This window comes from Fusarium venenatum (genome assembly GCF_020744135.1).
Source record: "Fusarium venenatum strain MPI-CAGE-CH-0201 chromosome Unknown EDB82scaffold_2, whole genome shotgun sequence".
Classification (NCBI taxonomy): domain Eukaryota; kingdom Fungi; phylum Ascomycota; class Sordariomycetes; order Hypocreales; family Nectriaceae; genus Fusarium; species Fusarium venenatum.
The window spans coordinates 6,094,663-6,115,511 of record NW_027072130.1 but is presented as its reverse complement, the minus strand read 5'-3'; the positions used below and the strand labels follow the sequence as shown (position 1 = coordinate 6,115,511).

General features: G+C 48.1%; 8 protein-coding genes and 1 non-coding gene across 9 annotated transcripts; 2 read left to right on the top strand and 7 right to left on the bottom strand.

The window, feature by feature from the left end:
• Window positions 1-1,461: 1,461 nt before the first annotated feature.
• EDB82DRAFT_566952 (major facilitator superfamily domain-containing protein) lies at window positions 1,462-3,799 on the top strand. The gene is made up of 4 exons (XM_025735314.2): window positions 1,462-1,994; window positions 2,051-2,321; window positions 2,374-2,719; window positions 2,770-3,799. The coding sequence occupies exons 1-4, from the start codon at window positions 1,756-1,758 to the stop codon at window positions 3,699-3,701; spliced, it is 1,788 nt and encodes a 595-aa protein (XP_025586033.1). The 5' UTR covers window positions 1,462-1,755; the 3' UTR covers window positions 3,702-3,799.
• A 291-nt stretch (window positions 3,800-4,090) lies between these two features.
• EDB82DRAFT_175457 (Alpha/Beta hydrolase protein) lies at window positions 4,091-5,510 on the bottom strand. The gene is made up of 2 exons (XM_025735313.2): window positions 4,946-5,510; window positions 4,091-4,889 (listed from the first exon to the last, which is right to left on the bottom strand). Exons 1-2 carry the CDS (start codon window positions 5,191-5,193, stop codon window positions 4,136-4,138), a joined length of 1,002 nt encoding a protein of 333 aa, XP_025586032.2. The 5' UTR covers window positions 5,194-5,510; the 3' UTR covers window positions 4,091-4,135.
• Window positions 5,511-6,209: 699 nt separating this feature from the next.
• Window positions 6,210-6,309, top strand: EDB82DRAFT_t134. The gene has a single exon. It is a non-coding gene; the product is annotated as a tRNA-Leu (tRNA).
• A 394-nt stretch (window positions 6,310-6,703) lies between these two features.
• EDB82DRAFT_499765 (uncharacterized protein) lies at window positions 6,704-8,448 on the bottom strand. The gene has a single exon (XM_025735312.2). It carries the CDS (start codon window positions 8,409-8,411, stop codon window positions 6,822-6,824), a length of 1,590 nt encoding a protein of 529 aa, XP_025586031.2. The 5' UTR covers window positions 8,412-8,448; the 3' UTR covers window positions 6,704-6,821.
• Window positions 8,428-9,382, bottom strand: EDB82DRAFT_499764 (uncharacterized protein; the record flags this gene model as incomplete). The annotated part of the gene is made up of 1 exon (XM_065608610.1): window positions 8,428-9,382. A coding segment is annotated over exon 1 (813 nt), but the record flags the coding sequence as incomplete, so codon positions are not given.
• Window positions 9,383-10,355: 973 nt separating this feature from the next.
• Window positions 10,356-12,590, bottom strand: EDB82DRAFT_499761 (cytochrome P450). The gene is made up of 5 exons (XM_065608609.1): window positions 12,250-12,590; window positions 11,568-12,201; window positions 11,285-11,520; window positions 11,135-11,221; window positions 10,356-11,040 (listed from the first exon to the last, which is right to left on the bottom strand). Exons 1-5 carry the CDS (start codon window positions 12,466-12,468, stop codon window positions 10,666-10,668), a joined length of 1,551 nt encoding a protein of 516 aa, XP_065464890.1. The 5' UTR covers window positions 12,469-12,590; the 3' UTR covers window positions 10,356-10,665.
• Window positions 12,591-13,429: 839 nt separating this feature from the next.
• On the bottom strand, window positions 13,430-15,182 carry EDB82DRAFT_555993 (uncharacterized protein). The gene has a single exon (XM_025735308.2). It carries the CDS (start codon window positions 15,164-15,166, stop codon window positions 13,757-13,759), a length of 1,410 nt encoding a protein of 469 aa, XP_025586028.1. The 5' UTR covers window positions 15,167-15,182; the 3' UTR covers window positions 13,430-13,756.
• A 443-nt stretch (window positions 15,183-15,625) lies between these two features.
• On the bottom strand, window positions 15,626-18,085 carry EDB82DRAFT_555978 (uncharacterized protein; the record flags this gene model as incomplete). The annotated part of the gene is made up of 8 exons (XM_025735307.2): window positions 15,626-15,819; window positions 15,870-16,621; window positions 16,670-16,883; window positions 16,934-17,178; window positions 17,331-17,457; window positions 17,510-17,771; window positions 17,822-17,855; window positions 17,914-18,085. 8 exons carry the CDS (start codon window positions 18,083-18,085, stop codon window positions 15,793-15,795), a joined length of 1,833 nt encoding a protein of 610 aa, XP_025586027.1. The 3' UTR covers window positions 15,626-15,792.
• A 684-nt stretch (window positions 18,086-18,769) lies between these two features.
• EDB82DRAFT_555975 (alcohol acetyltransferase-domain-containing protein) lies at window positions 18,770-20,727 on the bottom strand (the record flags this gene model as incomplete). The annotated part of the gene is made up of 4 exons (XM_065609663.1): window positions 20,329-20,727; window positions 20,042-20,274; window positions 19,108-19,993; window positions 18,770-18,831 (listed from the first exon to the last, which is right to left on the bottom strand). Exons 1-4 carry the CDS (start codon window positions 20,363-20,365, stop codon window positions 18,770-18,772), a joined length of 1,218 nt encoding a protein of 405 aa, XP_065464889.1. The 5' UTR covers window positions 20,366-20,727.
• Window positions 20,728-20,849: the final 122 nt, after the last annotated feature.

Here is a 20,849-nt window from a genome sequence, read left to right as displayed (position 1 = left end):
TTTGCCAAGTCTCAATAACAGTGTCGATCTGTCGTACTTGATGGTCAAGATCAACCACAGAAAAGGGCTTCAAGGCTACATATCACATCAAGGATCTACTTCGATGTTGCCACAAAGCGATACACTTATCGCACTTTGCAAAGGTCAAAGTCTTCCCTACTCTAGTGCTGGAGCAAGCTGAATGAGCTCTCGGGTTAATGGTTGGCTGCGGCGATGTTCCTCCCGCAACCGTAGATGCCCAAATTTGGTCTCTCGTAAGGCCGTATTGGCGTGGGGGACTTCTATACTCAATACGGCGTCTCGTCTCCATTTCTATTAGTTTTAGTGTATCTGGTGTCCCGAAAACTGGACGAGAATGCGCCGCTTGCACGTCCTTCATTTAAGCTTGTTTAGACGGAAATATTCCTCATCCCCGAGGGCTTGCAGCAACTTTAGATCTCGTACTGATCAAATGACTAGCGATACATCACTTCAGGGGTCCTTTTGCAATTGGCTGACGGTGGAGTGACTTGTTCTACTCCCACTATCCGTTGTTGGTTCGGACCCCTGGGGAAGGAACTTGACCTCTTGTGGTGGGATGTCCGTTGGCTGTCATTACAAAAAGTGAGCCCAGAATCAAGCCTCGTCATGCACTCTTGGCCACATATGGTAATGGCTTGTAGGGCTACCGACGACTGAGTAATCTTTCATATGGAGCATCTACGTAGTAAAGGAATCGTTGGTATTTTGCCAAGATGTAGAAATGAGCAGTTCTACTGATGAGTGGAAGAGGAGTGACTCTTAGCGCGCCAAGCTCGGAACGTCGCCAGATACGATGCAGGGTTTTCTTAGCTTGGAGTGTTCCGATATGTTGGTTGAAGCTCAATAAAAGCGGCTGAACAGAATCCTTGTCAAAGGATGCTGTGGTCACGTAGCAGTTAGCAATAAAAATTGCCCCCAAAGGGTGAAGGATCAGGACATTATGAGATGAAGTACTGAAAGCTGCAGAGTGAGACCCGCTGCAAAAGCGGAGGTTACAGTGGGCAAAGACTCAATCCATCAACCAAATTGATCTCTGACGTAGGTAGGATTGTCGTTAATTTGATCCGAAATGCATTCTGCTACACTCCCACTATCCGTCAAGAAACAGATCAACAGATGGCAACCGCGTCAACAGAGGGAAAAAAGACAGAAAATAGCGCAAGTCTCACGCGATCTAATCGATCAATCAGATTAGATTATGAAATTTCTTTCTCTTCTTCGTGACCCCTTGTCCATGCCTCTTCTGGTGCTTTCGCCCACGCCATCTCCACCCAAAAGTCGGGTACTCGGCGTTCGAGGCCTGAACTAACGACAAAGTGGCTGCATTCACTGGAACCCTCGCGTCCCGAGATCTCTCTAGCCAACTTGCTTTGCTTGTCCCCTCTGGCTTCGCTTCTCTGTTGGTTCAGTTCTGTTCTCTGGTTCGACTTATTCCCTAATGTTACCGATCTCGGTGGATTCAAATGGTCAATAGTCTCTTTTAGCCACCATGAACCTGATCTTATCTGATGGAGTTTTGTATGGGTCCCAATATCCATCCATCCTAAGGTGAACGTGTTGGTTACAGTCTAGCCAGAACGCACCCTTGCTAGAGGACCTCTTTTTTTGTGTTATTTTCTCCGACTGTCTGCGTATAACCATCTGCCATTCCCTCCCATGACTGAAGCTCTCTCTTTTCTCTCCTTGTCTTCCCAAGATTAAGCTTAATTGATACCCCCAAGAGACAATATCACCATGGGAGTTCTCGACAAGGTCCAGCTCACCCTTGGCCGCAAGGGCAATGAGGGTACTGCTGCTGAGCAGCCCGTAACTGTCACCACCTCCGTCAACGAGAAGGACCAGGAGGCTGGTGTTTTCCCCGACGATGGAAGCAACAGCGATGCCGTCACTGAAAATGCGCAGCATGGTGTTCAGACTGTTGAGGCTACCACGTTGGCGTGGAGCAAGAAGGCTCTTGTTGGCGTCTTTATCTTGTACGTTCTTGGTTGTTTTGTCGCAATTGAAGACTCGTGGACTGACTTCTTTGCAGTATGTGGTTGATCTACCTTACCAACGGTTTCCAGAGCCAGATCAATTACACTCTGGTCCCCTACGCAAGCAGTGAGTGGGAGTCTCACTCTCTCATTCCTGTCATCGGTGTTGTCGCCAATTGTATGACTGCCGCTGTCTACATCCCTCTGTCCAAAATTCTCGATCTCTGGGGTCGTGCTGAAGGCTTCCTCCTCATGGTCCTCTTTGCCACTATTGGAATGATCATGATGGCTGCCAGCCAGAACCTCCCTACCTACTGTGCTGCCTATGTAAGTCACCAACTCTCACCCGCAATATTCTCCATGTACTGATCTCTCCAAGGTCTTCTGGCAGGTTGGTTGGTCTGGTCTAACCTATAGTATCGACGTTATCACGGCCGACTCTACACAGCTCAAGAACCGAGGTCTCGCGTACGCTTTCACCTCGTCTCCTTACATGATTACCGCCTTTGCCGGTCCCAAGTCCGCTGAGGCTTTCCTTCTCAACGGTGACCAGTGGCGATGGGGCTTTGGCACCTTCTCCATTGTCCTCCCCGTCGTCGCTGCGCCTCTCTACGCTCTTTTGAGGTACAACCTCCAGAAGGCCAAGAAGCAGGGTCTTCTTGCTCGTGAGTCCAGTGGTCGATCAGTCTTGGAGAGCATCAAGTGGGGTCTTATCGAGTTTGATGGTAAGTGAAAATTGCACACAATGATCCGAACGATAACTAATTGTCGCCAGCTGCCGGTGCTTTCCTTTTCGCTGCCGGTCTCGTCATCTTCCTCCTCCCCTTCTCTATTGCCAGCATGGCTCCTCAAGGGTGGAAGACACCTTACATCATTGCCATGATCATCCTCGGAATCGTGCTTCTGGCTATCTTCGGCCTCTACGAGCGCTTTGTCGCCCCCAAGCCCTTCCTCCGATTCGACATCCTCGTCGGCCGCACCGTTATCGGTGTCTGCCTCCTCGACTTTATCTACATGATCGCTTATTACTGCTGGAACAGCTACTTCACCTCGTTCCTCCAGGTCGTCAACAACCTCCCCCCTTCAGAGGCTGGATACGTCAGCAACACATTTGAGATTGTCTCTGGTATCCTTCTCTTCATTGTTGGTTACGGTATGCACAAGACCGGTCGCTTCAAGTGGCTTCTGTGCATTGGTATCCCTCTGTACATCTTCGCCCAGGGTCTTATGATTCACTTCCGTCAGCCTGGCCAGTCTATTGGTTACCTCGTCATGTGCGAGGTATTCATCTCAATCGCTGGCGCTACCTTTATTCTGTGTATGCAGGTTGGTGTTCTCGCTGCCGTCGAGCATCAGTATGTCGCTACCGCACTTGCCACTCTTAGTGTTACCGGAAACATCGGAGCTGCTGTCGGCGGTACTATCTCTGCCGCCATCTGGACCAACACCTTCGAAGCGAAGCTCTCCGAGTACCTTCCCGCTTCCGCCCAAGAGAACGCTGCCCTCATCGCGGGAGACTTGGACAGCCAGTTAATGTATGAGATGGGCAGCCCTGAGCGCCTTGCTATCCAGAAAGCCTATGGATATGGTCAGGCACGCATGTTGGGTGTTGGCACCGGAATAATGTCCATCGCCCTTATTTCGCTGTTCTTGATCAAGAACTATGATCTCAGGACGATCAAGCAGACCAAGGGTACCGTGTTTTAAGAAGACTCGGTCTTGGACAACCTCAAACTTAATTAATGACGAGATCACGTGTGACCTCCGAAAAAGCATGTTATATTTAGTTATGTTTAGTTAAAATGATTCTGTTTAATGTCGAATGATGGTATTGTGGCTTTTTTACGATGTTGTTGAGTGATGAGTATGCTCTCATGTTCAGATTGCGCTGAAAGAATTTACTACTAGAAAATAGCCATAGCTTGTTCCGCCTTATCAAAGTGAATAAAACACATCTATGGACTTTCAATTCAACCAAATAGTCTCAATTATTGCGCTGGAATGAAGGGTCGCTGTCTGTGATGTTCAATCTCAACTTCACTCGCCATAACGATCGTGCGATATGCTGTAAACACACCCGGATAGACAATTGCAATGCGATTTTAAAAATGTACTTCGATGCTTCTATCTCTGATTATTCGTTATATCTTGCCAAGAATGAAATTCATAAGGCTCTGCTGAAGACCTGTCACCGCCACACTTCCATGATCCTCACCCGCGAACTCTCGTGTCCAGATCTTCTTCACGCTCGGACTCTTCTCCAATCGGGATGCTAATGTCTGTGCAGCTTCCCTCATCTCGTCATGCTCAGCGCAGTTCTGTCGCTTCCACCACTCTTCGTCAGTCTCTTGAGGTTCTCTGACCAGTTCTGACTTGCCAGTGCCCCATGTAAGCGCCAGCGAAAATGGAGGATCAACAGGTTTGTTGCGAGCGAGGAAAGTCTTTTCAGGTTTGCGGATCAAGAAGTCCTTGTTCCACCAAATGACGGGACTGGCAATTAAGTAACTGTTGAAGAGCTCTGGTTCAGTGAACATGGTGTTGAGAGCGAAGATGCCGCCGTAAGAGTGGCCATACAAGGCTTTGCGACCGGTGTGTAAGTTGGCGTTGGGGAAGAGCTTGTCCTCAACATAAGGCATGACGTCTGTCTTCATCCAGTCTAGGAACTGCTCGGCTTCACCAAATGAGATGTCGGTACGAGGCTTTCCATGTCTGTCAAGAGGCATGTCATACTCTTCAGCGAATGGGGTCAGATCTGGGCCCCGACGGAAGTCATAGACATATTTACTGGGCGGGTACCCAATGCCTACGATGACAGTTCTTGTACTATTGAGATATTCCAAACGCCGAGAGACGTCAACAGCTGTGAAGAAATAGGCATTTCCATCGACCACATAACTGTATGTTATTAGGTTGATGCTCAGTGTTTGTGATCCAATTGAAGTTTTACTCACACCAGGTTGACCTTCTCATCTTTGGGGGCAACACGATCCTCGCCCCAGCACAATGGCCATGCTACTTGAACAAGGTAATCGCCCCTCTTAGTCTTGGCGAGCCACTCGAGAGTATTAGGGACACGAGCGTGCCCATGACTGTGCTCAGTTGCCATAGTCCTGCGAGTATGTGAGAGGTGAATGAGACTTCGTGGTGGTGATAGTGATGGCGATAATGACGGACGAGCACGAGCGAGACAGCGCAGCATGGATGAGTGACGTGCAGCAACAGGCAGCGAGCTAGGTAAGTTGAGACGAGTCAGCACTCAGAAAAGGATCTGATAAACAGAAGAGAAGATCTGATAAAAAACGCGCATTTCTTCTGCGCACTTATGGGTCTCGGAATGGTGATAGTGGGCCAGCGGTATCGGCGGAACGTTTGGGCAGTCTAGGTCCACTGATTCCGGAGTGCTGTTGGCTGCTGATGCGTCCAATTTCCACTAAATCTGGTGTGCATGGGACAATTTAGGCGGTTATGTTCGGTAAAAGGTGTCGAGATCCTACACAGGATGGGACAGCATGTAGGTGTGTGACAGTTATATACACTGAACGTGGATGGAGATTTTTTTTGTTTAATTGGAAACATTAATGATCTAGTGGCTCGGTAGAAGGCTGCTTCACTGTTGTCTATGTGTTAATGTGTGAGTTGTGAAGCCCACTGTGATCGCAAGTCCAGCGGCAATGAAGCAGACGATACCACGACGGCGACACAGAGCTTCTGAGCGACTTGATGGACAATCCAGAGACTCAATGTTTTTCTACTAAATAGTACGCGTATGTAGATTGACAGACCGAGAGGTGAGGGGGAGCCTGGGATGGCATCAATTGATATGACCTCAGGCTCAAGGAAGAGACCTGTGAAAGATGCTGGCTACAAGTAACGAAACCTGCAATTGAGATCTAGGAAAAGATTACACATGAATAGAACAAGATGTAATCTGATAAATCGCATAAAGCGACCAGACGATTTAGTCTCTTATGCTAGCAGTGTTGTGTCTTCCACCAGCAATGTTTCAGTCTGCGACAATAACACCACGACAGCGGATTGCCTCTCTGGTCAGAGAAATGAATCAAATAATGGCAATCATACACATAACGTTTTCATACAACCACAGACACTGTCAAGCCATCCTGTGACTCTGGGCTTGTAGCAAGACTGTGCCTGTCAAACATGACAATGAGTACATATTTGCAAAACTGAAGCAGTCTCTCAACAATAACACTTGGTGAGATGGCCGAGTTGGTTATGGCGCCAGGTTAAGGTTAACCTTAACACCAATTTCCTGGTGGAGCAATCCTCCTGGGTTCGAGTCCCAGTCTCATCATTTCCTTTTGCACCTTGCAAGACGTGCTCCTTTTTTGCTGATTATCTCGATGGTATCAATTGAGTATGGCACAATGAGAACGATGCGACGGTCAATGCTCTGTCACATCCACTTTGCAGTACTCAGCGACGCCTCCGCAGTCGTCCATGCGCTGAAAGCTCTAAGCACTAGAGAGTGTAAAAATAAATGAGCTACGAACCCGACCCAAGACCTCATAAACCGACTTGTAGATTTCGTCTCCTATGTTTCAATAAGCCAAGTTTTCACATCATTGGCATTCGCTGGGTCTTGCTGGATTCCCGCAACGGTTATTTTAATTGGTGTTTCTGCCATTTCAGTAGTTTAAAGATGAATCATGTAGACCAGTTGTTGAACGAGTTTGTTTAAATATGTGATAATAATTGGTATCCTATCATGGAAGCCCTCTAGATGGTCTATCTAAGAAGTAGTCTTGGAACTATTGTTTAAATTTTGTACGGTAACGAAATGTTCATCCTCAGTGCACCGCCTGCTTAAGAGCGACGCTGCATACGGCGACGCTGGCGCTGGCGCAGAGATCGTCGGCACTTGGAGCCGGGCTTCTTGACGGGAGTCTCAACAGGCTCGTTAGGGGTAGTAGGAGTCTCAACAGGGCTGCTGCTGTTGTCGCCGCCGGTGGTGGGAGGGACAACAGGGCTTGACGAACCACTTCCACCGTTGAGGATCTTGGAGGCAGCGTGCTCAGCAACGACCATGACAATGGCCTGGGTGTTGCCTGTGGGAAGATCTCTGTGGATGCTTGCATCGACAACGTAGAGGTTATCGGTGCCCCAGACCTTGGTGTCAGTGTCGACAACGCTGGATCCGTCGTTCTCAGTACCCATGATGGCAGAACCGACAAAGTGGGAGCCGCTAACATACTCAGCCATAAGGCTCTCGGCAGTAGCGTTACCGGCGATGCTAATGGTGCTGTTGGGCTTGGAAGTCATGTCAATGAGCTTCTGCATGAAAGACTTGACGGCCTCCTTGTCAGCGGCGTCGTTCAGGTAAGGCTCGCCAATCAACTTGGTAGCACCAGAGCTTGTAACCTCGAGAGCACCGCTGGAGGTAGAACCGTGGGTGAGGTAGACCTTGAGCTTAAGAGCATCATTGCCAGCAGGAGCGCAAGTGCCCTGAACGTATCGCTCGACACCGTCAGAACCCTTGACACTGTCCCAGAAGATGAATCGCTGACCAGACTGGGCAAGAAGACCGGTACCCTGAGCGTAGAGATCAACGTCCTCCTGGCTAGGCGCGGTGAATGCAGTGTCGGGGAGAGCAGTCATAGGTGACTTGGTCTTGACCTTGACGGTGAAGATAGGGTGGTCCTTGAGGTTCTCGCCAACGGGAAGGTTGATCCATTGGTCCTTAGGAGGCATGGTAAGGCGCTGGCTGCCGCTGGCAACAGTCTCAATCTGCTTGGCAGGACCAATACCAGAGTTGACGAGAAGACGAGGGGTAGAGAGGGCACCAGCAGCAAGAACAACAGCACCGCCGGTCTTGACCTTGATAATCTGGCGGGTAGAAGGGCCAGACTGGATCTCGACACCAGTGATCTCCTTGCCCTCACGCACAACTCGCATGACCTTGCTTTCGAGCATGAGTTTGAAGTTGGGGTTGGCCTGGGCAAGAGGGAGATAGTCACGGACAGGGCCAGCACGCTGACCATCGGTGATCATCATAGGGGGGTGAGTGAACACAGCCTTCTTCTTCTCGGGCTGAGCGATGGCATCAACTTGGCTGAAGCCGTTTCCAGAGAAGAACTGGCTCAGAATAGTGTAGGCAGACTGGTCGACCAATTTACCGTCCTTCGTGGGGCTTAGGGTACCGGGTGTGCGCTCCCAGAGTCTGGAGGCGGCGGCCTCAACGTCGTTGTACTTCCAGCCGGCAGGCCACTTATCATCAAAGTCAGCAGGCTGAGGACGAACGAACATCATGGCATTGACACTTGTTCCGCCACCAAGAATGCATCCAGCCATGCTCGCGGTGTCAGTACAGTACTCAGAGGTGTCGATTGCACTATTTGTAAGGTGATATGCCATGGCCGGCACATCATACTGAGTAGTTGTATCATTCCAGTCCATGACAGCCTTACCACCAGTAGAGTAAAAAGAGGCCTTGCCACGCTCAAGGAGAAGAACGGACTTCTGTGACTCGAGAAGACGCTCAGCGACGATCAGTCCGGAGGCACCACCACCGACCACGATGTAGTCGTAAGTCATGTTGGAGACCACAGTGGTGAAGTTACCGGTAGAAGGGACAGTGCCATCGGAGCCGGAGCCGGAGCCAGGAGTAGCAGAGCCATCAGAAGCCATAGCAGCCCAGGTCTCGTAGTCGGCAGACTGAGAAGAACCAGCATCAACGGAGAAACCACCAAAGCCAGCACCGTGGTAGTTGAGAGCACCGCTAGCATCGGTAGGATCGTCGAGAGCAGTAGTGCTGAAAGCGAAAGCCATGACAGCGTTGGCGTCAGAGGCCTTGAAGGTAGTGCCGTCGGACTTGATACATCCCTCACAGAGGAAAGTGAAGGTGAAAGAGTCAGCGCCAACCTTGACACCCTTCTCGATGGGTTTGATCTTAACGGTATCGTCATCCAAAACATCAGGGTTTGTGTATCCGGAAGCTTGACGAACAGAGCTAAGGACCTTGCCGTCGTTGGGCCAAGCAACGATGAGAAGCTTCTTGCTCATGGTAGAGCCCATACCAACGGAAGCATATCCCTCAGAAATGGGAGCAATGATTTGACCAATAAAATCGGTGCTGGGGGTCTCTGGCATAGCAATACCGAAAGAGAACTTGCTGGTCTTGTCGACGAATTGCTGGAAGGTGATTCCTGTGTCGGCATCCTTGTACTCCTCAGAAGCAGCCGAGACAGCCTGGAACATCAGCGCCGCTGATGAAATAAGTGTTGAGAAACGCATGATTGCGGCGTTTCAGTCGAAGTATATAATCTGTGTATATCGATCTCAAAGAAAGTGATTGATTTGATAGTGGTAAAAGACTGGACGAGACGAAATGAAGATACACAGTACAAATGAATGTTGGCAACCAGTGCCTGTAAAGAACGAAAAAGGATGAAAAAAGAAAGAAAGAAAGACTGATAGACCAAGCTAGATGAAGTGCATCAAGATCTCAAGAACATGCTGAAGAAGTGAGATGTCGTCCGTTATATACAGATCCTACCAAACAAATGCCGTTTCCTGCGGAAATTCGCTTCCGAACGCTCGGGACAGTTTTTGCAAACGTCGAAAACGGTATTGGTGGCTTAATTGCATGAAATCGGCCAATATTCGCTATCATTGTGGAGGAAGATGAACCACTTCGCCTACGGGATGGTAGGAAACTTGGCATCCAAGCTTAGGATACAAAAAATAAACAATCTAGGAGCCAGTCTAAAATGGTATAAAGTGAATAAACTATTTTGTCTCGCCGGTAAGTGGGAGGCATGAAGTTTTCTGCAACCCTGCCACCACTCAACTAGCCTCCATTGCTTCAGGTTGTTTGAGACGGGGAATCCTACTCCTTGCCATCTATTTCAGAGGTTGTCATGTTGATGGTCTTTTCTCCTATTGGCTGTGGGCCTGGTTTCAGGATGACGGTCCAGATCTCCGAACAAGGTAACAGAGCCTCTGTGGGCCCGAGTCGTTATGCGAAACGACGCCAGCGAGATTCAACGAGGCTCTTCCCTGGCCTGACCTGACAGGATCGGCAGGATCAGGAACCGTTTCAATCTTGCGGTGCTGGGGGCTTGTCAAATGCCGTAGTCTCGGGACTTCGATATGGCAGATCAGGAACAGAGATATTACGACTCTTGGTGAGAATTTAGTACGAGTACTCTGTAATGTCTAATCAATTGAGACTCGCTAGTTGACAGTTCATTTGAGTTTAAGATTGACACTCTAAAGCTATGATTGATTGTAAGCTTAAAAGGAGGAGCTGTCAAGAATTGTCTTTCTGTAACCCCTCGCGCGCTTAGACGCGTCATTCCTCTCAGCTGAGATTGGAATATGACCAGGGGGTTAAAACTAACCTACAAAGGCCATAGAAGACGAAATTAGTGAGACATTCGATACTATTTTTACCAGTTACTAAGAATGTTTATTTTCTGTGACCTAAAGCTCAGAGTCGACCTTTCTGTCACCTCCTCACATGGGTAAAAATATTCATGACTCGAACCGAAACAGGGCGCGAAACGAACCCGTGCCTCATTTAAATAATACAAACAAAGCATAGCCAAGTCGGGAGAATCTCCACCTGTCAAACTTTACAATTCTTCCACAACACATCATTTCCACTGCTAATTGTTTACCCGCTGCTGCTTAATCAAATTTCCATTCCTTATCTCAATTCCTTGGTTCGCTCATCAGCAGCTGTTATCCACTCCCTCAATTTTGATTCAGATCGGGCTTTAAAGCCAACCTTGAATGGCTTTGGGTCTGTAGTCAGTGAAGTAGGCACCGCGTTGCATTCAATCGAGTCCATGATTGCCTCGTCCTTCTTATCTTTCGGAGGAACCATCTCGAAAGCTGTGATAAGACGGATGAAAGCCGTGTAAAGCTCGCGGTTGGCCAGATGAGAACCTGCGCACATTCGTGATCCGGCTCCATAGGCGTAATGCGGTGTTCCGATTTCTTTATCATCCATATATCGTTCAGGGTTGAACTCAAAAGGCTTTGTGAATCGCGCCTCATCGTAGTCTGCGGCGTATGCATTCTAGAACAGTCAGCCTTGTGCTTCAAAGACGAGACGATAAGGCAGAGCAGGGCATAAATGGCAAGGCTACCACGCGCAAGCAGGGCTGTCTTACCATGAAGAATGTTGTTCCTGCAGGGATCGTAGCACCCTTGTACGGGATGTCCTTGATGTTGACTCGCGGCAAACAAATCGGAATAACCTATACCATGCAAAAAAAGGATATTAGCCAACATATTATCCCGAACACCAGGTTTGATCTTACCGTCCAGAATCTCAGGATCTCCTTAACGAGGGCTGTGATATAGGGGACTTTTTCTTCCACGAGACATCGTTCCCATGCTTCGCCGTTAGGGTAAACCTTGTGGATCTCTTCCAGAGCCTTGGCTTGGATCTCTTGGCCGTGAGGTGTCGCGAGATATGCTATGCCCATGATGAGGTTACCCGGGACTGTATCCAAACCTGCAGATACCATGGTGAGGCAGATAGATTTGATCTCAGCTGAAAATTTGTTAGTTTTTGCTGAAATTTGATAAACATTTTCTTGCCTTCATTCAGTTTTGCTTCCGGGTCCTTCAAGATATTTCCAGTAATACAAGGCTTGTCTGTGCCCTCTGCGATGCGACTTTTAAGATGGTTCAACATGTCGGTCAGATACTTGTCGCGTCTCGCTCGAAATTCTCCAGCTGATGAGTTCTGTGCTCCCCATAATCGTAGCAAAGGCACATAGTCTTGCCAGTTGTTGCTTGTTGACCTAAAGTTGGAAATTTCCCGTTCCACATGGGTAATTTCGTGCAGCAACTCGCTGTTCACATCCCCGTTGATGCGATATCCATAGTTAAGAGTCAGAGACGTGTTGAGAGCGAACCGAGCAAAGTAGGGGGAAGGATCAAGATCTTTCGTCCCTTTCTCGCAATCATCCAATAGTTCTTTAATGCTAACAAAAGACTCGAGGTCAAGAATTGGCATGTATGACTGGGTGGCAGGGCGGTTGAGGGCAGTTGCTGCAGCCTTTCGACGGGCCTTGCACGACTCGTCCCAGGGCGAAGTGCCGATTGTGAATCCCTGAGAAGTTGAAACTACTGAGTGGAACGTGTGGAACATGGGGCGCGAGATGAGGGCCGACTGGTGAGTGATCCAGAAATGCTTGACAGCGTCATAAGAATTGACATAAACGACTCGCTGAAAAGGTCAGATACACAACTGACAGTATCAACTCTTAATACGTACCTTGTTACCGAGACGGGTTTGAAAGACAGGACCGTACTTTGCGACCCATTTTCGCGCAACTCTTGCATGATCTGTTCCCAGCTGAAATAGATTTCCAAAGAGTGGCACACCAGGAATTTCGGGGATACCCTTGATCTTGGGCTTATCTGTTGAGTTTGCGAGTCTGTACAGTAGGAGCAAGCCTACGAGGACAGCAGCGTAGAGAATCTGATCCGACATGGTGAGAGCACAATGTGGGAGAAATGTCTTTGAGACTTTAACCAGCTGATGGCTGACTGGCTTTTTATAACTACATCAATTGAAATGTCCTGCTCACAATTCCGCAACGTGACTTCATTCCCCCTCAAGTGCTCGGTCGGAATCTGCAGACGATCCCCAGGCTTATTACCGAGTAAGCGGGGAAGCCTGTGCCGATTCCGATGATTGCCATGAATAAGACACTTTCCATTGGTCACTCAAGTCCCTTCTGACGTTATTGTTGTACACGTCGGATTCAACTAAAGAACAAATAATCTGACTCGTTGCGACACATAAACATCTGGATCCAATTGCCGAATTGCTATGTGCATATGGGGAATCCACTGAGGTAGGTAGTATGAAAGTCGGCGGCTAACATGAGAGACGAAATTACTTAGGTAGTTTATGCTGCTTAGGCAAGACTCTTAGACTAGCTATTTCTCCATGTACCCTAAAATCTACCTAGAGGCCAGCAATTTATTAACGGCGATGCTCCTGGAAATGATTCACTTCTCGTTCCCGAACATTCTTGAATGACCCAGACTGGCCGCTTCTTCCTCATCTATTCATAGTTACAAGATCATGGTCACGTGGCATCCCAACCTCCTGCCTTTTGTCTAGACGCTCGAGTTGGCTGAGCATCTTCTGAACATCCTCTCAGCATCCCCCGAACCCTCAATTACTTCAGTGTCGTTGAAACACCTGTCGGTCCCTACGACAATGCCTGCGCGCACCGCTGCCATCACTATCACAGCGCCTGACGGCACTCTGGTGCCTGTGCCTATCTTCCCTGTCCCTGTCGCTGCGGATGCCCCTGAGGTTATTCCCGCCCATGAGTTCTTCGCTCAGCAACTCGCGGCCCCTGAGCCTAGCTCACCACCACCAGCTGGTTTTGGTACGTTCTCCTAAGCTGCTCATAAGCTACTTACAAGCTTTAACTAATGACTATTACTCTGTATAGACTATCAGAATGCGTCTTTCGATGAGGTTTAGGATCACCTCTTAAAGCACACAGCCAATCAACTGACAGAAGCAGGAGAAGGAGGACATGGCCTACTCGAAGCTACCAGATACAGTGGCCGAGTGCAAGGCTAAGAGAGTGGCAAGTGAGGGGGAGGAAGAGGCTGCTAATGAAGAAGCGCCTGCTATGAAGAAGACGAAGTCCAACTAGATATCATGGGAATTTGTGTTCCACGCAGTATAATCGTAGTGGACTGTCTATCTAGGTTCCACCCACCCCAAATGGAAATAAAACAAGTCAGTGGATATGCTATTTCTTTTTCTCCAATCTTAACACCTCTTGGTATGCTCGTAACTCCTGCTTCTCCTCACCACTCAAGAGACTTGTCCACGTAAAAGCCTGGTCCTCGCCCCAAAGACGAAACCGTCTCGGATTATTCCCTTCTGCGCTGGGATCATCGATCATTTCCATGTGCGCCATACGCTCGTCATCCCAAATACCAAATCCCAAGCGCCTGAATGGGCGAAACAACAGCCCTTCAGTCATTCGACGACCACGTGGAGGACACAAGATATCCGCAGCCCAACGAGAGCCCTTACTCCCAGACATTACAATTTCATCATGAGGATACAAAACCTTGCCAGAATAAAAGGCTTTCGGCTGACGAACTACCGTCTTTGGCCACTCCAAACTTGAATTTTCGCCTTTCGGTCGTGGTAATCGCAAGTGTTCCTCCTTCAAGGGCTGGAAGCCAGTATCAAAGAAAACCCCCAATCTGTTGTGCTCAATATGCGTGCCTCCCACACAGGAACTTTCATTAGGAACCCCTTTCAAAAACGCGACATAAATTGCCGCTGCCCACATGGGCTCCCATGACAGCTGGATGTTTGACTTTTCAAGTATTGGAACGCATGGATCCCCCTTTCCCATATGTCGTATTGCCTTGACGTCGTCTGCAGGCCAGTCAAGGCGGCCCTCATAAACAGCATTGCTTAGTTCATATCGTAGCTGAAGAGTACAGAAACCAAGGATAATCCTCTGGGTTTCATACCATGAAACTTCTTCTCCAGCATTGATCTCATAAGGTTGGCCCCAAGGCTGGCTGCCAGGCAGATGACCCCAGAGAGGCCGTTGGGCGAGAAACGAAGGCTTCTCAGCAAGGTGATGAGGACTAGCGGATTTAATACGCTCGAGAAAGAAGTCAAAGCATTCACCCGACAATGCCAACAGTCTCCTAATAAGAAAGAGCATTTCATGTGCCGAAAAGGCTCGTCTGCCCCCTAATACGTCTTTTAATCGAATCCTTGGGACACAATGTGGTGGCGTTGTCCTAGTAGCTGGGACACCTTCCAAATTTTTGGACGGCGCGATAAGTTCAAGGATGGAAGATTTGAGACCATCTGCTGGTTGATTCTCTGTTGAGAAATCCCTGGCCAAAGCTATGAGACGCAGGATATAGGGAACCCAACACGTAACACCTAGATCCGTTATCATAACGTGCCTTTTCCGGCTGTCACCATCAGTGGTAAGAGATCCGTACGAGGCGGAGAAGCCCCATGAGTCAAGTAGTCCATCTAGAATCGCGACGCCCAATGGACTATTGAGGAACCGATAGACTCCCGGAGAAGCTCTGACGATGTTATGAAGACTTTTGAAATCGGGAAGATCTGCTAAGATTGCAGCAACAAGCTCAGTCGGTATCTTTGCGAAGACATCCATTACAATGAGTCTCTGGTTCGAGGGAATGCTTGATGAAAGGTTGATTATCGCTCCTTCGCAGATATAACGTCAGCATGCGGTTTAATGCCACGCGCTTCTGATTCGTGTTATTTGACAAACATATTATGAGCCAATAGGATATTTTGTCACGCGCCGTGATGACGTCTCAAATCAGATGTGGCTAGATGGTGAGATGTTGCGTGGGTAGCCGAGAAGCTGGTCTCCTCAGTTTTTAGGGTACAAGAATAAATAGCATAAGAAGTCTGGTCTAAATAGTATAAGCTGACCTACTAATTTCGTCCCTTATGCTTCCAGTAGCCAATATTTTAATACCCTGAGGGGTATGACAACCATATGATGCTATTGAGTAAAGCAAGTATTCCACCTGGCCCGTCCTTCAGGTTTGAGCAGGTCATAGATGAGCTGGATATACAAGATGAAGCTGGCGATTTTCATTGAACGTTATACATTTATATTGGCGTGTTCAAGGACCATCAGACAAGATGGACAAGGTAGAAAAGGATACCAGGTGAAGATCAAGTATTTACAGAAATAGAAACAAAAAACAGTCTTGACTACTATTTTCCGGTACGAGAATAGTTATTCTTGGATAGAATAGAACTCGATTAGCCCTGCTTGATCAAGTCGGCAGCCTGAAGTAGTTAGCAACTTGCATATTGAACGATACTAGAGGAACTCTTACCTTTTCGGCCATGGCGTATACAGTGGTCATGGTGTGGGTTGCGGGCAAAAGAGGCATGATACTAGCATCAACAATCCTCAGACCAGAAACGCCGTACACGCGAAGCTTTTGGTCAACTACACCGCCCTCGCTGCGGCTGCCGATCTTGCAGGATCCAGCTGGATGGAAGAGAGTTGAAGCACTTGAGCGAACAAATTTTTCAATATCGCTATCGCTGGTCACGCCGGCACCAGGAACTATCTCCAAGGGACTAAGAGCCTTGATTGAAGGTGAACCAGAGAGCTTTCGGGCAAATCTGACGCCTTCAACGAGTAGCTGGACGTCAAGAGGGTTCTTCAAAAGCTCAGGATTGGCTACAGGGGAATCAAAGATGTTGGAAGATTTGGCCTTGACAGATCCGCGAGAGTATGGGTGCTGAAGACCCAGAATTGCAGCGCCATCACTCCAGATGATCTCGAGCATAGCAGAGTTTGTATCGAGCAGCTTGTCATTGAGAACCTTTTGTTGCTTCTTGTAACCCTTAATAACCTCGGAGGGAGTACCCGAGGGCAGAAATTTGGAGCCGTCTTGGCTTTTGGCCTTCTTGGAAATGGCCGAAGCAGAGCTTGTGTAGTTCGAAAGAGGCATGAAAAGCAGGAAGTCTCCGGTGGGAGAAGTGTAAGGTCCCTTCTTTTGGCTGTCATATTGAGCGCGGGCTTCAGCTGCAAAGGTGGCGTTGCTGGTCAGGTTACCAGTTTGTAGAGGTGCGTTGACTGTTCGCGGTTAGTTGTTTGCATTAACTCGGCATAAATGAGACTCACTGGTGCTGATAACTGCGAGAAGAACATGGTCGTGGAAGTTTTGACCAACAGCAGGAAGATCAACAACGACAGGAACATCGATAGAGGACAACAAAGCAGGGTCACCAATGCCAGAGACCTGAAGGATCTGAGGAGTGTGGATTGAGCCAGCAGCAAGAATGACCTCCTTCTTTGCTTTGACTTTGTTCCTCTTACTATCTTTGCTCTTTGCGAACTACGAATTGTTAGCATAAGAAACAACACGCAAACAAAACAGCATTATACCTCAACTCCGGTAGCTGTGACAGAATTTCCGCTTTTCTTGGTGAGAACACGTGTAACCTGGTGACCTGAGAGTAGCTGGAGATTCTTGCGGCTAGAGACAGCACTGTAGTAGTCTTGCGCAGAAGAGCGCGCGACGGTTTTGGGGTTGATGTTGTGAGGACAGAAGTATCCTCCGATAGCGTTGCCGTTCGCTTGGTCGACAGAAATGCTGATATCGAGTTCCTCTGCAGCCTGGGCGAAGTTCTCTATAAAATACTATCAGTACAGGCCCGACCAAGCAATGGGACTAGTGAGTGAATGGGAATTATAGTGGGCAGCAGAGAATTTGCCGTTCGAAGTCTTAGAGTACAATCTCTTATGCTTCTAGTGGCCAGCTTTTCTAACAAGGCGAACTTACTCGTAGTGGGCCAGAAAAATGGCGAGTAAGTGGAGTGGATGAAGCCGGAAGATCCATGAGCAGAAGGATCAACAGTAACTCCATACTTTCTCTTGATCTCAGCTGTAGGCAGAGTGAACTTCTCGTTCTAAAACATGTAAGCCCATATCACCAAAACATCGTTGCCAGAAAGAGCATACTTTCTTAAAATAAGGCAGTAGAGACTTCCACTGCCAGTCGCTGTTGCCGAGCTCAGCCCAGCGATCGTAATCGGACTTTGATCCTCGATCATAGACCATGCGGTTCAGCTTCGTCGATCCTCCGACTACTTTGCCTAAGGGGACTGAGATGTTGCGACCGTTCAAAGACTCACTTGCAGGATACTCAAGTGCCCAGTCGTATTTAGTTCCGACTGCTCCGCCAGCAAGACCGGGAATAGTCATGAAGTCTTCATTGTTGTCGCTGTATTATGTCAGGATAATGGAAGTCATGATGGGGACACTGGTTCATACAAATCACCAGCTTCAATGACGAGCACGGTCACAGCTGTTTGAGACCCGAGTTAGCGGTGGAATTCATTGTCTAATCTTGATATATGCCATACCGGGATCTTCAGTTAATCTGTTTGCAACAGTGAGACCTGAAGCGCCTGCTCCAACAATCACGTAATCGTACTCTGCACGTAGCTTGACTTCTTCAGCCTTTGGGTAGCCTGATGCAGCAGCTACTTGTAGACTACTGAAGACAGCCAGAGTGATAGCTTGGAGGGTAGGCATGGTAAAAACGAGTGACAGGCAAAGAGAGTGTGGGACTATGGTAGCAAATTACAATGCTTGAGAACGATGGGCTGAGACGCGGAGGCGCGATGCGACACTCTTGTACTTTCCGAATCGCAACGCTAGATTTGATAATATGTATCTACCCCGGATTATTGAGCAGTGTAACCAATAATTGACGATGATTCTCGTTTCCCGCGTCCAGTTGCCGACATTGACAGTCCATGCATCCCTTTCCTCATTTGTTTCAGAAGCAGGAACCATAATTGATGCGACTCAGAAGGGATCTATCGCCGCAAACCTTGTTTATAGAACGTGTTTCTGTCGTATCGGAACATGAAAGCGTGTTACTCTGATTGGCTGTTGACAAGGTTTACTGTTTTGGCTTTTAGACCCCTGGCTTTATCTTGACTGAAGACGGTTGCACAGCCGCGTTGGTAACATTCAAATTGAAGATACCGTAAGCAATGGTAATCATCATGCTAAAATGAGTGGGATACAATGAGGAGAAAGTAGCTTGATTGCCGAGTTTACCGAGGTGGTGATGAGGGGACTTGAGATCAGAGCTTGGGCAAAGATGATGATGAACTGAACGGTTTGGTATAGACTACCATGCAGCAGTGGCAATTGGAAGGCTTGCTTCTAACGCTTATGGTACAAAAATAAACGACCTAAAAGTGTGGCCTAAACAGCATAAATTGACTGACCAATTTCGTCTCTTATGTCTGCAGTTGCCGATACGTACCCTGGGAAACGGTCAGTTCTAGTCCCAACTTCTAGCAAGTTACAGTGGGTGGAACCACTGGGTTCTGAACTTGGCCCCTGCAGAGGAATCTCATCAGAGACATTGTAATGACAATTTGTTAAATATCTGCTACCCGGAAGCCATCTTAAAATAATTGTATCGCGTCGCATCAACATGACAATATCCTCATTGCTAATTATACAGATCACCAATGGAGCTCCAGGAGCGAACGTACACCGACTTAGTAGTAACTTGCCCCGACGCCAAAACGGATTACCATCGCCTTTGAGATTTTCAAGCTCTAGGAAATGACCAAGATTAGAAATCTCGAAAGACTCGCCTCTCGGATTGCCAACATTGCTAGCCAGAAATGCTTTGATATCTGGAATGAGTTTGAAGACAGCCACATTAGCATATGGCTCTCCAGAAGGCGAAGTATTGGTGAAGTACCGCCGGGTAGCTTGTTGAACTTTCTTTGCATGTTTCCAAATGGCAGTAGTGCCATCTGAGCTCTGGTCTAAGTCCGACCGAAGTAGTTGCACCTTGAAAGCATCAATGAAATTACCCAGAACATTGTCGACCTGCTTCGGCGGTAGATCAGAACGCAGACTGACTGGTAGGTTGCATGTCAAAGCCTCTGTTGTAGATGGAAGACTGTCATACAGTGCTTTGGCTACAAGAGCCGGAAGCGCTGCTGTGACAGTTGTCTTGTTCTTTTTACACTTTTGTGCAAAGGATCGTAAGACTTCTGGTGCCAGCGAGAGTGATTTGTATCTCGTCTTGCAAGGAACACTGACTGTACTACCTCTCCACTCATTCAAATTGGCAGCATCAGGCACCAGTGGGTTCTCTGGGAGAGGGAGGGAATGGAGATCTTCCAGAGGCGAAGAGATGGCACTGTCGTCTGAAAAAACGACTTCAACTGCCTGAATCTCTACCGAGCTCGATGAGATATTACAGAGAGCGCTTTGGAATGCATCTTGGAAGATCTGAGAGCTTACTCCATCACACATAGAGTGGTGATACACGAAAGAGGCCACAAACCCATCCTTTGAGCGATAGTCTTGAAGAATGATCAGCCGCCACACCGGCAGTGTGCCATATCCAGTCTTGAAACTGGTGTTGTGTTGATTCTCAAGTAGCGAATCAAGCTCGTTATCAGACTAGGAATCAGAAGACAACGGGTAAGATCGTTCAACAAAAGACACAACCTGCCTCAAGTCGATTGACGCAAGGCGACCCCAGTGAGACTGCTCAGTATCTGGAACAACAGGGACAGCAAAGAGGATGGGATGCTGATGGAGGACTTGTGATAGAGCCGCGAGGACTAGAGGCTCAAGACCAAAATTGGGCAAGGGTTTTGAGGCTCTGTAGTGAGCCGAAAAAGCGCAATTGGTGAAGAATTCTATGTGATGCGCAGCAGCCGTGATTTCTTCAAGTTTGCCTGTCAAGGTGATCAGTGGATTTGTGAGTAGCTAACAACTAAGACGAAAGTTACCCAGAGGGCGAATTTTTGGCAGCTGGTATTCGGCCATTTTCGCTTCACTGTTCTTTAAATAGCTTGATACGAATGTTCTACTACATAACAATTATACGGTCTTATATGGCTTACAGTGACATACATATCGATGGTTCAGTACAGCTACAGACATCGCAATATTCAGCCTCAGGCTCTCGTCCCTGGCGATGGATGACATGTAGTGTTTCCTCAAGAACACCAAGAGGCTCATCTCACCGACACCATCTTCTGTAAAGTACATTCCGTCATCACAGTGCCCGAGATTCAACTCACGTCAGCCAGAAATGAGTGCCGAGCATTGGCAGAAATGGGTGTGTCTGCTTATATATGCCCTGCCATGTGCGACCACACTAAGTAAGATAGGACGCGACATCTGCATGGAAACGGGATGAACTCTCTCGTATCCAGATTTTCTATGATTGTCGAATCGGCTTCAGCCTCACTCAGCCCTGTGACAGGTGGGGGGCCATTATTGGTGGTGTTAGAGTCAACAAAATGGC